The sequence below is a fragment of the Mesoplodon mirus genome, assembly GCF_964341445.2.
Source record: "Mesoplodon mirus genome assembly, chromosome: 4".
Taxonomy (NCBI): Eukaryota; Metazoa; Chordata; class Mammalia; order Artiodactyla; family Ziphiidae; genus Mesoplodon; species Mesoplodon mirus.
This window is the reverse complement of record NC_138979.1, coordinates 117,140,529-117,154,718: the sequence shown is the minus strand read 5'-3', so window position 1 is coordinate 117,154,718 and position 14,190 is coordinate 117,140,529. Positions and strand designations below refer to the sequence as shown.

The window sequence follows — 14,190 nt, the reverse complement described above, 5'->3', positions numbered from 1 at the left end:
GGCTGGAGAGAGATCCCACCCCGCCCCTTCACTCCCTCTCATACCCAAGTTTCCCGATTGGGAAGGGGCCTGAAGAGCCTTTCTCACGTTTCCATATTATTGGCTGGCACGGCTGTCAGTAATATCTACTTCCCGCCTTCCAGCCTAGCGGGTTTCTTGGACCCCTCGGTTTCTGCGACTAGCCGCTTACGTTTGCCTGAGCCGTGTTGCCGGGGACCCGTGACCTTTCACCCCCTCCCTTCCCACAGGAGCGCCCCGGCCCCCGTCCCCGCCCCCGCCGGCGGCGCGCGCCCCCGCGCACGCTCTCAGCCCGCGCGCGCTCACTCCCGCGCAGACACGCACACTCTCGCCCCCCGCCCCCGCCCCCGCAGGCTGAGACTTCGGCGTTGGGAGGCGGCGGCGGCGGTGGCGCTGCTGAGAGGCAGGGACCCGAGCTTGAAGTGTGTGGGAGTCTGCGAACTCAACCCCTCACTACCCTCCCCTCGCAGCCATCCCCCTCCCTCCCCGCCACCCCCCCCCCCCACAAGCGGGAGAAATAATGAGCGAGACCGGGCGGCAGCAGCAGCAGCAGCAGCGCCGAGCAGCCCAGGCAACGGCAGAACCGCTCCGGCGGCGGCGGCGGCAGCACCAGCAGCGGGAGCGAGCGCAGCGCTAGCGCGGCGCGGGGACCGCCGCGCTCCTTCCCGGCTCCTGCCCTCCTCCGCCGCTCGCTCTTTTCTCCGCGTCCACCTCTTTCCCCTCCTCCTGCTCATTCACTCTTTCCCTCACTCTCCCCTCCTCCTCGGCTTCTCCCTGCGCCCCGCCAGCCCTCGCGCTCTCCCACTCCCTCTGCCCGTCCTCCCCGCTCCCCTCCTCCCGCTCATTCACTCGCCCCTCTCCCTTCTCCACTCTCTCCCCCTCTCTCCTTTCTTCTCCTTCTTTCACCCTCCGTCTCTCACACCCCCTCCATTCCCCTGTCTCCTTTCTGACACTGCACTGCAGCTGCTCCTCAGCCCTGCCCCCTCCCCAGTGAGAACAAACCAGCAACATTGCTTTTTTTTCCTAAAGAGATTTCTATTGATCCGATTAAAAAAAACAAAAACAAAACAACCTTAAGAAACCCCAAAAGCAAAAAAAAAAAAAAAAAAAAAAAGCAAAAAAAAGAAAGAAAAGAAAAAGCCAAAACAAAAGGGAGAACCTTCTCCCCGTAGAAGCGGCAGGAACTGCAAACATGATGGCGGCAGCTCCCATCCAGCAGAACGGGACCCACACTGGGGTTCCCATAGACCTGGACCCGCCGGACTCGCGGAAAAGGCCGCTGGAAGCCCCCCCTGAAGCCGGCAGCACCAAGAGGACCAATACGGGCGGTGGGTATCGCTTCCACCTCCCCGCTGGCCCCATCCCCCGCCGCCCGCCCCTGCCTCCCTCCCTCCCGCCGCCCTCCCTCCCTCCCTCCCGCGGCCCGGACACCTCCAGCCCGAACCCGGCGGCTCCCGCGCCCTGCCTCGCGCCCCCTCCCCTGCACCTGCCCCGCATCTCGCCGGCCCCGACACATTTCCATTTCTATGTTTATCATTCATCAAAATGGCGACCGGTTTTTCGGAATAGACCTATCTTTCCATTTAATCGGTCGAAAGGCTGACCATTTAAATATCCTAGACCTGGGCAAGGGGGTCCGTTAAGGAGGAGGAGGATGACCCCGAGTGAAGTGATGGCCGCCCGAAGATGCGCGCTGCATTTAACAGTCTGATTAAATAAATAAATAAATGGCACTTGGGTAGCGGAGAGCAAATGATTGGGGCACCGGAGAGTTTTGCTCTCTTCATCCCCTTGGTTTGGGCCACAAGTAGTATGCAAAATCTGGAAGAGTGCATACTCTTACCGCACTTACATTGTCGGTGCAAATATTTCACTGATTTGTCTTAAGGGGTGTGCATACGAGGGTGGGGGTGTCTGGTACTCTGACTTGTTAGTTAACATCCTGCGCTTCTTGGGAAGATGAGTTTTAACGGGACCGGTATCGCTTCTTCATTTGCACTGGAGTCATCTTAACAATGCACCCAATGCATCGAGGCAGAGGTGAATTTATCTACAGCACGTACATTAGAGACGGATGGGGGTCTTGCGAATGGCACACTCGAAAAATTTGGAACGTTCATTCACATAAGGAAGCTGGATTTACCGGGGTGTTTCCTATTTAAGACATGATCAGTTTGACGGAAATTAAAGTTTATGGAGTTGGCTTTATTTTTTAAAACATTTCAATCTTTCTTGGTTCATCTACCCCCTTCGTTTTAATAATTGTGGTTCTTTTGGAGAAGGAACATTATCTGGTCACTTTTAAGTGTATTTGATGTAAATGACTCCTAAGCTTTTTAGTATTGGCAAAATTCTTCTTAAGGTCCTTTAATTAATGAGCTTAAACGAGATCATAGTAGACTAAGGAGTGCTAAAGAAATACTCCAGGATTAGTTAGATTTGCCAGTCCACATCACTTTGAGTTATTTCCTGGCAGTTATTGAAGGCTTGGAATACACCCTACAGTTTGGGTGGATTATTTGGTAGGAGAATGGTTGTTTTGCATACTTTAGGTAGGATATAGGCAATGGCTAATTGTAGTCCTTATGTGTTTGCTCATGTTAAACAAATATAGCTCATCACTATTTACTGTCCTTTTATTTATTTATTTTGCAATATGTTAAGGTTTGTCATGGTATAAATCTCTGAAGTTTTGTTAAAGGGTCAGTTCATTTTGTTTTACCATAGTAACTACAGATAGAATTGGAAGACTTCCATGTTTGGAATAACAACTGGAATTTAGTCATCAGTTTCTACAGTGCTGCAAAATAATAGAACATGTTTAGATTTTAATTCCAAGTTTGAAAGTATAAATTCTACAGAATGGGAAACATTTCGTACATGTTTATTTTTCAGTGTAATTGGCTTATTTTCGTTCTTAAAAAAAAAAATTAACCCCGTATTTCCTGCAGCTATATGCCCAATGTTTTAATCGCTCTTTTTCTCTCTTGAGGGTGGAGGGAGGATACAAAGTTTAAAATTATTGTGTTAACGAAGTATATTTCCTTGCATTTTTCAGAAGACGGCCAGTATTTTCTAAAGGTTCTCATACCTAGTTATGCTGCTGGATCTATAATTGGGAAGGGAGGACAGACAATTGTTCAGTTGCAAAAAGAAACTGGAGCCACCATCAAGCTGTCTAAGTCCAAAGATTTTTACCCAGGTAGGTGCAATGGTGAAGAGATTGTTTGATAAATCCCCAAGGAAATAAAAGATCTACCTGTGTTGTGTGCTGTATTGAAAGAATTCTTAATAGTGTAGACTATTTATTTATTTGATGTATTAGAGTATTTGTGGAAAAATTTTAAGAGTATTTTCACTCTTGGTTATGTTTTGTTTCTATAATTGATATTCTGTCTATGATGTAGACCAATTTTGAGATGAATCTTCTGGGTATTTCTAAATACTTCTTTCTAATTAGGGAAAAAAACTCTAAAACTTAAAGATAGAAACTAGACAGCTGGCATCAGGAAATAGGGTTCTTCTGAAGTTTTCAGAAATAATTGTAATGACAATTAGTCTAGAGTGAATTCAGAAGAGGAGGTAGAAAGGCTTCTTAAAGAATGGACCATTTACTTTCTAAATCCATTATGTACCTCTTTCTGCTTCATTGCTTTGTTTGTTGGCCCTGGAGTGAAGAGGACAAGTGCTGCCTCTTCAGATTTTTAAAATATTGTGTTTTTAATATAACTGTGACAAGGAAATATATTATTATGTAAGAAGTAAAATAATGCTTCAAAATTTGTGTTACTTAAGAGCTGTATTTGATCAAAATATGTTAACAGTTTGTGTGGTATTGTAGGTACTGTAACCCAATGGAATATGGCAAGTTTCCTAGGTGGTATAATTTTTTTTTTTTACTTTTCAGTGTGTTTTTTAAATTTAAACTGTTTATAGTTCTGTGCATTTATCTTTATCTTTTTAAAATCATTTTGCTACTTAATATATGGATTTTAAGTTTGTGTATCTCCTAGATAAAACATTAATTGATTTGCTTTTACCTACATGTAGCTTCTGCCATTTTTTTTTGTTATTTCATATTTATGGCCATAAAAAATATTTATTCAGTGCTGAGGGGACCGACACTGCTTATTTTTTTTTCTTGGTAGGAAAGAAAAGCTGATTTGCTTTCAGTGATCTAATTCAGTAAGAGTTCTTTAGTACAGCAAAGACATCTGGTATGAATGTAAGCAAAACATTTGGAGGATTTCTTTTTCATAGCCAATCGCTTGGTGGTAGAAAGTGGACCACTGTACTGCATAAGAAGGTTTTAGAATGGTTGGAACTGTCATTTAGTTATGTAAATTAAATGTAGTATGTTTGGTAAACATTACATTTATTAAACTAAGGTGTAATCTATTAGATATGTCCTATGAAAGTTTGTTTTCTGTGAGTGTAGTTTTGTAGATGGCTTTCCTTGTCTCTGAAACTTTCCTTATGCATTAAAAAAGTTTGCTGACATATTCACATTCTTATATTTAAAAGGTATGTTATGATGAAAAAATGTGGAATTGTGAAAATCCTTAGTGCAAATAAAAGCATTCAAAAGAGCTTGATTGCAGAATTAATAATGTCATAGTTCTAGGAAAAGAGCTGCAATGGTAAATTAAATTCACTGTCAATAGATGAAAATGAAATAGCTTTTTTTTGCATTATACATGAGGGTATCAGATGTGCAGGGATGTTACAGAAAATTGGTGTTTATCAAGGATATTCCAAATAGTAAATTAAATGCCTTTTCATTTGACTATAGTGTATTTTCAGTGGGTTGGAAAGGGTGCAACTAGAATTAGATCTTTTGTTTTTAGTCCACAGTTGTGTATTTTTTTCTTATTACATTGAAATTGCTTATTTTATTTATAGTTCTGAGGCATGTTATTCATATAGAGCAAGAATATCCGTTGGCAAAAATGGAAAACTGGAATGCGTTGAATAAAATTTTGTGTGTGTAGTGACGTAACCTGATCAAATGTGAGTTGAAATGTCTGGATAAAAGAAGGCTTATACTCTGCCTGTAACAGGTGGAAACCAGTCACAAACTATGAAATCAATTGTAAGGATGAAATAAAGCCCTGTAATTTATAAGAAGCTTTAATAATTCTCAACACTTTGTATGTAAATACGATTTTAGCTAGGTTATTACCTGTTCAGACAGATACATCTCTCTTCTTCTGACAGACTTTAATGGTCTTTCTGTTCATACTTGACCATAAGCCTGTGGAATTATCTGAGGTCCTGGTATTCTTCAACATAGCAGCCTCTGAGCTACTTTCAACTTCTCTTACTCAGATATATTTAAGAGATACTTACCTTGCTCATCTCAAATGAACTAAATTATAAAGCTGTGATTTATACTGCCTAGTTATGAGGACTTTCTTGTAGGATTATGCGGTAATTAAAGCCCTTTTTTGTGTGTTTCATATATGTACTTATGACTCATATTCCATTACAATGAATATGCCCGATGTTTATTTCATGAAGCATTTTTCTGTTTCTTATTTGTAAGACAGAATATTTGGGGATAAGTGCACTTCAGTTGTATAACTTAATGGATTTTCTCAAATACCTAAGTTTTAAAACAATGCAATTGTGTTCAGAAGGTTCACTTAAAATACTGGTGTATTTGAGAAAAACTTTCTTCAGGGTATATATTACAGAGTACAGACATTTCTTAAGTAATCTCTTAAGCAACCTTCCTTTTCTGAGTAATTTTTAATATTTATGGTTGAGATGAAGAAAACAGTTTTTGCACATTACTTGGTATGAATTTAGAATTTATAGAACTGTATATTAATTACATTGTGTATTTTAGCATGTCATATAAAATAAAATAATTTGGGGAAATGGTATGATGAGGATTGTAAAGTGCATTTATCAATTACTGTAATCGGAAAAAAAAGATCGATAAGTAGATTCATTTTTTTGCTGTGCTGTATAATTCATTTATCTATTACTAAAAATCTAAATCTTACAAAATACTAACTTATTACCTGTGGTTTATGACTATATCTTTTATTCTTACTTGATTAAAGCAACCTAATTTGATTTATTTATATATGCTTTTTATAATTAGGTTACCCAAAGTTAATGCCTTTTAATTAAAAAACAGCTTTCTCATTTTGGGAAATACATTACTGTATGCATTTTCAGGATGGCAATAGGATAATATTCTTTTATTCCTTTATTTGGCATCTGAAGATGTGTTTGGTTTTGTTAATAAAAAGATTGATTTTATCTGTTAAAATCATTTAATGAATGGTTCAGGTAGATAATTGGGAAAATTTATTGAATACATTATTCATTGGGAATAGTAAAGGATATATAAAATAAATATTTTCATGTATGCCTTAGATTTTAGAACATTTCATAGTGTACCTATTTTATTCCATTATATGACACTGGAGATATTCATTATATCAAACAGGAATTCTCTATAATCTTAGCATATATTTGTGTGTGTTTTAAACTGTTTTCATACTTGCGGCTATAAAACTGGATCACATTTAATATAAATTATTTCCTTTTTTGGTCCTTAAATTAAAATTTGAGCTCATTATTCCTAGATTTATTGTATCTTAATTTATCACTGTCCAACTTGGGTGATGCTTTTTTAAAAAATCACATACTATTTATATGTGAAATCTTTAAAAATCATGAAAAAGCAGAATGTAAGTGAAATTTTCTTTTAGTGAAGGAAATACCCCACACTGCCTTAATTTTGACATGGGGAAAATTCAGTGGCGAATTTAACCATTAGGGTTGGGATTGTGTAAGAATGATAATTCTTTTGGAAATAAGAGGAGTTTATGAAGTTTGAAATAGATCACTTTTGTTTACATTGTTGAAGGAAGAGTATTATTGTATTGGTAGTACAATGTGAATACTTTTGTTATAGCTTCTGAAAGTTGCAATCTATACTCTTTTCTTTGATCTAAGGTGCTTTGCATCTTAGAAATTTACTGGCATATATTTTAAGGCAAAATTAGCAGGTAAATATAATTGTAACAAGTAGAAAATAAAGTATAATTTCCAACATTGTTGAATTTAATAGGGTAGCTGTCATTACACTGTGCTATACCTTTGGTTTTAGTATTGTCAAAGAGTTGCTGACACATAATGTGTTTTTCTTTAAATATTAAAGTTGTAATATTTATGTTTGTTATACTGCCTATGGTTGTGGGTTATTTTATGTTTTGTCTGTCTGTATCCTCAGTTGTGGGAGGAGCCATAAGCTTTCACTTATACATTAATATCTGTCTGAAAATTTGCTGCATTTTTAATACTTTATTTCTCATTTTAAGCAATAGGAAATCTCAACACATGAAGGAATGTTACTGGCATAGCACGATCTATATTAAAATTTTACTTTCTGAAAGTTATAATTTTTATACTTAACCCATGAAAGCAAATGTTTTGTGGTATGAAATTTTTTAGAAAGATTGAATTAGCATTAAAATCTTAGCTATTCATTTTATTTGATTCTTTTTAAAATTTCATCCAGATGTTATATCTTCTGTTATCGATTTAGTAAGTTATGGCTTTACAGTGTTAGTGTTTTCATGAATTATATAGCACAATGTCACTTTGAAATTTGCTATTTGAAGCCTTCTAGATTTTGGAAAAATAGCTCATTTAAAACTTGTGACATTGTAAGGTAATATAGTACATCTAACAACATTGTCTTGCAAATATCACCCCCAAAGGATTTCAGGAATAGTTGAAAAATAGTGAGCACAGTTGGTGAAATAGTTCAATATTTATGTATTGAAGGTGTTTCGTATAATATACAAAGGGAAAACGATCTGTGTCTTGGGAACTCTAAGGAGTATGTGGTATCACTAAAAACCGAGCAAGAAACCACCAGTTAGAAACATGTCTTTTTATAGTTCGGTTCTTTTGTTTTGTTTTGCTCTGGCTTAAGAAAATTAATTTTTGCTCTTAAATATTACAAATAACATTTGCTGAACACAGTTATGCCACTTGTTAACTAAAATTCAGCCCCTAATAATTTTTTTTTTTTTTTACTTAGAGTTTAGTCTCAGTTGTTTCCAGTTTAGTGGAGCTGTGTTTTAAAGGATAACTTTTATGAGCAAGTGCAGCTTTTCAGAATAAAATTGGGGGGATGAGGGTGGGAGATTTGTACTTGATTGCCATCTCATTTCCATCTTTGGATGAAGCTCTAGCATAAAGTTAAACAACATCTGCAGAGATCTGACTGACAAACATCTCTCTGGGACTCATCATTGCAGCCTGCAGCAGGTGCATTCAGCTTTGCAGTCTTTTCCAAAAAGAGGTTAGTTTGTTCTAACATTTATCGGTAGACCAGTGGAAGCAAGTGACTAGAGAGAAGAGGTTGGTTGTCACTTGTCCAGTGCTGGAATACTACAGGTAATCGGACTGGATTGGTGGGAACCATAGCAGTATGTGTCTCACATTGCATTGCAGCTGCTATGGAGCTTAATTAACCTGACCCTCAGAGACTGAAGTGTCACGGTATAAAATGTAACATGCAAGAAATGAAGCAGTGCTTTTCAATACTTCCTGATGCTTGGATTGGTAAAATTTCTATTTTCTTCATCCTATTCTTTAAAGATATAGCATCACATTTTCCATTTTTTATATGGAAGTATTTGAAACTAAAATGATTTCCATGAATCTGATAGAATCTACATGAACAGGAGATAAGGGCTTTAGGTATAGAAATAAAGAGAAAATAACCTTAAGTAGGAAGTATTTAAAGTTCGCTATTCCACAAGTATATTTTCAGGTCATGAGTGAGTGGAAATAAGTGGAAGTACATTGTAGTTCTTTTTTTATTATATTAGATTAACATTTACTTATTTATTTTTATAAGAGAAAGAACCTGTGTAAAATTAAGTTGTATCTTTTTAGCTGTTAGGGACTTTGACAGGCAAACTTTGCTGAGTGTTTTGACGTGTTCCAACACACAAGACAGGCATAGTATGTTAAAAATGTTTTTAGGATGCTTCAGCTTAATATAGGAGTGCTGTTGAAGTGGTTCTTTACCACAATTTATTATAAGTAAATTAAAATTTGATTAAATAAAAACTCTAAAAAAGTCATTCATTTCTTTTGTTTTAAATTTTTTGATCTGTTTGAAATACTGACAGTACACTTCCATGACACATATAGAAGTTTCTTGTATGTTCTAATAGTGTTCCCAATTAATGTAGATGTCTCATCACAGTCCTGTTTATCAATTGGCCTTTGAACGGAAAAAATGTCTTCTAAATTAAATCTGGCAAGGTGCTATACTATTTTAAAATAATTCAGAATTTTAAAATATCATTGAGAGTCTTTGTGAAGCAGTTTTGTTATTTTGACTTTTTTATTAGTTTTACTAAATTGAATTTTTTGGTATCCATTGACTATAACTTGTCAATTACCCAAGAGTAATTAAGTTTTGGAGTTTGCAGATTTTTTGTAATCTATATACTTTTATTGAAGGAATTTTTACCAGAGTGGCCAATAACTATTTGATTCTGAAGTTACTGTTTGTAAGAAAAAGCTTCTAAATTTTATCTTAATTAGATTATGAATAATAGGCAATTTATTGGTAATTATAGTAATTGTGGAAAATAAGATTAAAATAATCATCTCTAGAAGTGGAGAGAATCATTCCTCCACTTTTAAACATATTTCATTTTTCAATCAAGATTTTTCAGTTTTGACATTGTGGAATGTTGTTTTCTTATTAATTCTCATCAGTATAAAAATATTCTTTAAAATTACACATTTAAGAAGTTTTGATAAAGAAGATATTGAATAAGAATAAACATTTTGAGACTAGAAAATAGAAAATAAAGATTACTATGTAACTGACAAACTTTTTGAGATATTTTCAACATTTGCTAAGTTTCAAACCACTATATGGATATCCTTTTCCATGACAAACTTGATCATGAAAACACATAATATCTGCACTCCATCATTGATCTTTTGCTGCTTCCTGCAGGGCCTGTCATAGCATCATTGACAGGACCAGATGAAAAATGAAATCAGTATCTTGAGTTTTTTAACAGCAAAATGATTCAGGTAAGATTATTTGGTGTGGAAAATAAAACATTTTTTTACCATTTTTGTACTCATTTAATAATTGATATTTAAAATTAATATTTTTCTTATTTTAAGACCTGTTTTATGTCTTACTGATGTTCAGTATATTTGTCATATCCAATGAATTTTATTCTGAACTCAGTAATTTTAAGTTTTAGACTGTAGTGTTTCTTACTTTCCTTGTGAAACTTAGCATACTTTTTGAAGCTTTGAAGAATAACTTTTCTTTCTCTTTGAAAGATTTTTGAGAACAGTTACACGTTGAAGGCCCCATAATTTGATTGTAGGATAAATTTTCACACAATGAACTTACTAATTAAATAAGAGTTCAAATCCTGCATTTCCTCTAGGATAGATATAATAAATGCTATTCTCAGTTTGATTGAATTTTTAGAAATCATTCTTATCTTGAAGAAAGTTGTCTTCATTTAAATAGTTAATAATTTGCTGCTCTAGTACTTAGATTGGGCGGTGACTTCATTTTAAGATTTAGTAGATAGAGGGAAGGACAGAAAAGAAGGAAAGGGGGAGTGCATTGTATTAACACAATAGTAGAGAATTCAGTATGTGTTTTTGTTTTATGTTACTAAATATTTTTGAATAACTGCAGCTTTTCAATTTTGGTTATATTCATTCTTGAAATACTTGTTTTTGAAGGAATTATTGCTGGAAGCAGTTGAGCTTCTACTTGGAGACCTTTCATTCACATACATAGTTTTAATTATTCTTTGTATAACTCCTGTGTTTTTAATTTTCTAAGACTAATTAATTTTTTTAAGTCAGAAAAGTACTTTTAAAAAAAAAATCTAGTTTCAGTCTTCACTCTGAAATCTGGAAGTTTTTCTCTTGTCAATATAAGTATTTATCAGCTGCTTCCTATGAGTCCAGGTATCCTATGATCATTATGACTTAGAAGTATTACGAAGCATCTTTTCTTTGTAAAGTAATATGGGTATGTTTTACTTCACCCTAAAATGCTGTGCTTCGATTGTTATTGTGTCCTTAAGTTTTGTTTAAAAATATTTTTTATATTGCATCTCTGATATCTGTCAATAACTTAGTGAGGACACTTAGGAGTATTGAAGAGGCTTTTTTTTTTTTTTTCTTTTAAAGGGATTGGAAAAATAATGGAATTGTGGAACTAGATGAAAGAAATGGTGCTTAGGTGCGATCTCTTCCAGAATCTTCATTTAATAGTTGAGAAAACCAAGATACCAAGAGTGATATAGGCAAATAATTGTCCTGCAACTTTTAAATATGTTTTCTGAATTTGTGGTACAATTATAGTAGATACTTCATTCTCTTTTTGTTTTGCTTTACTCTTTTTTTTTTTTTTCCTCCTCTTTTTGAATGTGGCTCTCTGAGGAAATAAGTCTTCACTTCTTCTCTCTCCTAGTTTAAAAATAAATACTCCTACCCCCACCCCCGCTTTTTTAAACTAAGTTGAAAGCACAGTAGTTATTTTACAATAATTTTTGTTGTTGTTGATTTGCTACACTGAAAGGCCAAAGACAGGTACTCTTTATCATTACCATATGTTAAAAAACAAAGATATGGTAGATTATATTGCCCGGAATATAACCTGGTCATTTCTGTATTTTCATAATTGTACTGTTTGAAAATGGCAGTATTCAGGGTTATTTGATTTCTACAGCTTTGTTACTTCATTTGCAAAGTTATTTTTTTTTCTTCTTTTCTTCCTTCCTTTGTTCCTTAGCTCAACTTTTTAATTTCTTCATTTTTGGTTAAACAGAGTAGTGACATTGCTAAAAAAAATTATATAGACTTTCTAAGTCAAATTCTGTTTTGGGGGATATATGTATTTTCCATATTTTTATGACATAAAATTTCCTTAAGTATTGCATATTTGGCTAGGAATTCGTAACAGTTGGTTTTAAAAGGACAGAGTATTATGATTAAGAAATAAGCATGAGCGTAATTGTAACGCAATCTAAGTACAAATGAAGATATATAATAATTATTAATTTTAAAACATAATTATTTTCTCTTTTTTGTCTATCCATTTCATCAAATTGGTCCACTTCTCGGTTAATTAGAATTCTGATGCCTCTTGCATTGCATTATAGGCTTAAGGGCTACTTTCTAACATAATTATAAAAGTCACTTAATGTGATTTTGAAGATATTTTTCCTTCACGGATTTAAATTAAAACAAAAAAATTTGTCATAGTCTTTACTTACTACAGTTGAATAGTAGAATTAAGCTTTTATTGATATGAAGGAATTTATGTCATCCTTCATGCCTGCTGTATGTTCAGCATATAGCCCAGTGCTTTAAACATCTGTGGCATTTGAAATATAAATGAATGAATGTGTGATTGAATGAATGACCAATCTGAGGCTTCATCTGTGAATGTGATGGATATAGAAGGCAATCTGCAGTTTTTCATTATATTTCTAGTTTACTTTAGTGGAGTGATATCAACACAATGAATGTAGAAGGCAATTCATCTTCAATTTTGTATTATATTTCTAGTTTACTTAGGGGTGTGTGTGTGTGTGTGTGTGTGTGTGTGTGCGCGAAACATCTGTATTTCGGATAAGTAAACTAATGAGTTCAAAATTCAAACAAACAAGGAAAGACCATAGAAGTGTTAAGACAAATATGGGCCAGGTCTTATCAAAGAAGAGTAGAATTTTTTTTTCTATTTAGCATGTTGTCCTGAAACTTTCAGAAAACTGAAAGCTAGTATTATGGAGAGTACTTAAAAGCCGTCTCCCAGATGAAGATCAATTTAAAAATACTCTGTCTTAAGAAACATGAGCTTAAGTAATATTTATTTATTAATAAAGTAATACAAAGTACCTATATTACAAGATTTGATAGTTATATCACATTACAGTTTACTTATTGCCACATGGCTACCTGTGCAGTAAGAAACAATCTACTGATGACTTTTCTTGAGATACCTTGAAAATCAAAGATTACTAACCACTAAATTGAGGTTACTTTATTAAAAATATGATTAGTAAATGTTTTGTTTTTAATATATTTTAATATCTCCTTCCCCACCTATAGTGGGGAAGTAAACATGTATAAATACATTAGGACTTTTAGAAGAGTATACCAACTATGTAGTAGATTGGAATTTATATGCTTTGAGTTTGACCAACTCAAATACTTTATTTGAAATTAATAGGAAAGTTATTGAATTTGGTTTTCTTCAAAGTCTTGTAAATACTTGTTAAACAGAATTTAGAGAAATGTATGAAATATTAGTGTTTATCTTATATTAATACATTGTTTGATTTTTGCTGCAATACACCAATGAAACTTCTAAGATTTAATAAATATATTTAGTTTCAGGCTTAGTCCCTTACATTTTTATAAATTCGATTTATTTTTTAAAAGACTGATGGAGAAAAAAAAAAACTGATGGAGAATAATGGGTTAAAATAACTCTAAGTGTTTACTTGGCTGCTTCCCCTGCCCTTCTCTGCCACCATGGCCAGATTTTAACATTCTGATGGACATTTATGCGTTCCCTTTGGGGTTAGAATGAGATATACAGTTTTCTGAAGTTCTTACTCTCAAACAAGGGAGCAATAAGAAACAATAAAGATAAATACCTGGTTATAATGAAATTTGATAATTGTATAATGATAGAATTATGTCTTGAAGTTGAAACTGCTTGTGTCAGTGGCAAGATCTTGAGAGAAGAGGGTATACTTCAAAAAAGACTTCAAGGAGGAGCTGACAGAGTTTTGAGGGTTGAATTTTAATTTGCTTGGTGGACAAGAGTGGAAGGTCATTTGAAGCAGAGACAATATATGTATCCATGGAGTTATGAAAAATTCCTTGTATATTCAGGGGTCCAAAAGTAGTTTGGTATTACTGGGATACAAAGTAGATATTGCTGTGGGGAGAGAGTGGGAGTAGGGAGATACTATCGATATTTGTACAGATAAGAGAAAATGTATTAAAAATGTAAAAGAAAAGAGTTTGATGGAAAAATATTTAATTTGGAGACATTCAATAGGAAGAAATATTTTAAAGAAAAAGTACATTTGTTATGTCTATAAGATGAATGACAGT

The 14,190-nt window shown here is 34.8% G+C and overlaps 1 protein-coding gene across 2 annotated transcripts in view; it reads left to right on the top strand.

The window, feature by feature from the left end:
* Positions 1–372: 372 nt before the first annotated feature.
* Positions 373–14,190, top strand: part of NOVA1 (NOVA alternative splicing regulator 1) — a 143,760-nt gene continuing 129,942 nt past the window's right edge. For both annotated transcript variants that reach the window (XM_082619876.1, XM_082619878.1), the window contains exons 1-2: positions 373–1,346; positions 3,077–3,220. In XM_082619876.1, coding sequence (XP_082476002.1) covers positions 1,211–1,346; positions 3,077–3,220 — 280 coding nt within the window. In that variant the 5' untranslated portion in view covers positions 373–1,210. The remainder of the gene's footprint in view (positions 1,347–3,076; positions 3,221–14,190) is intronic.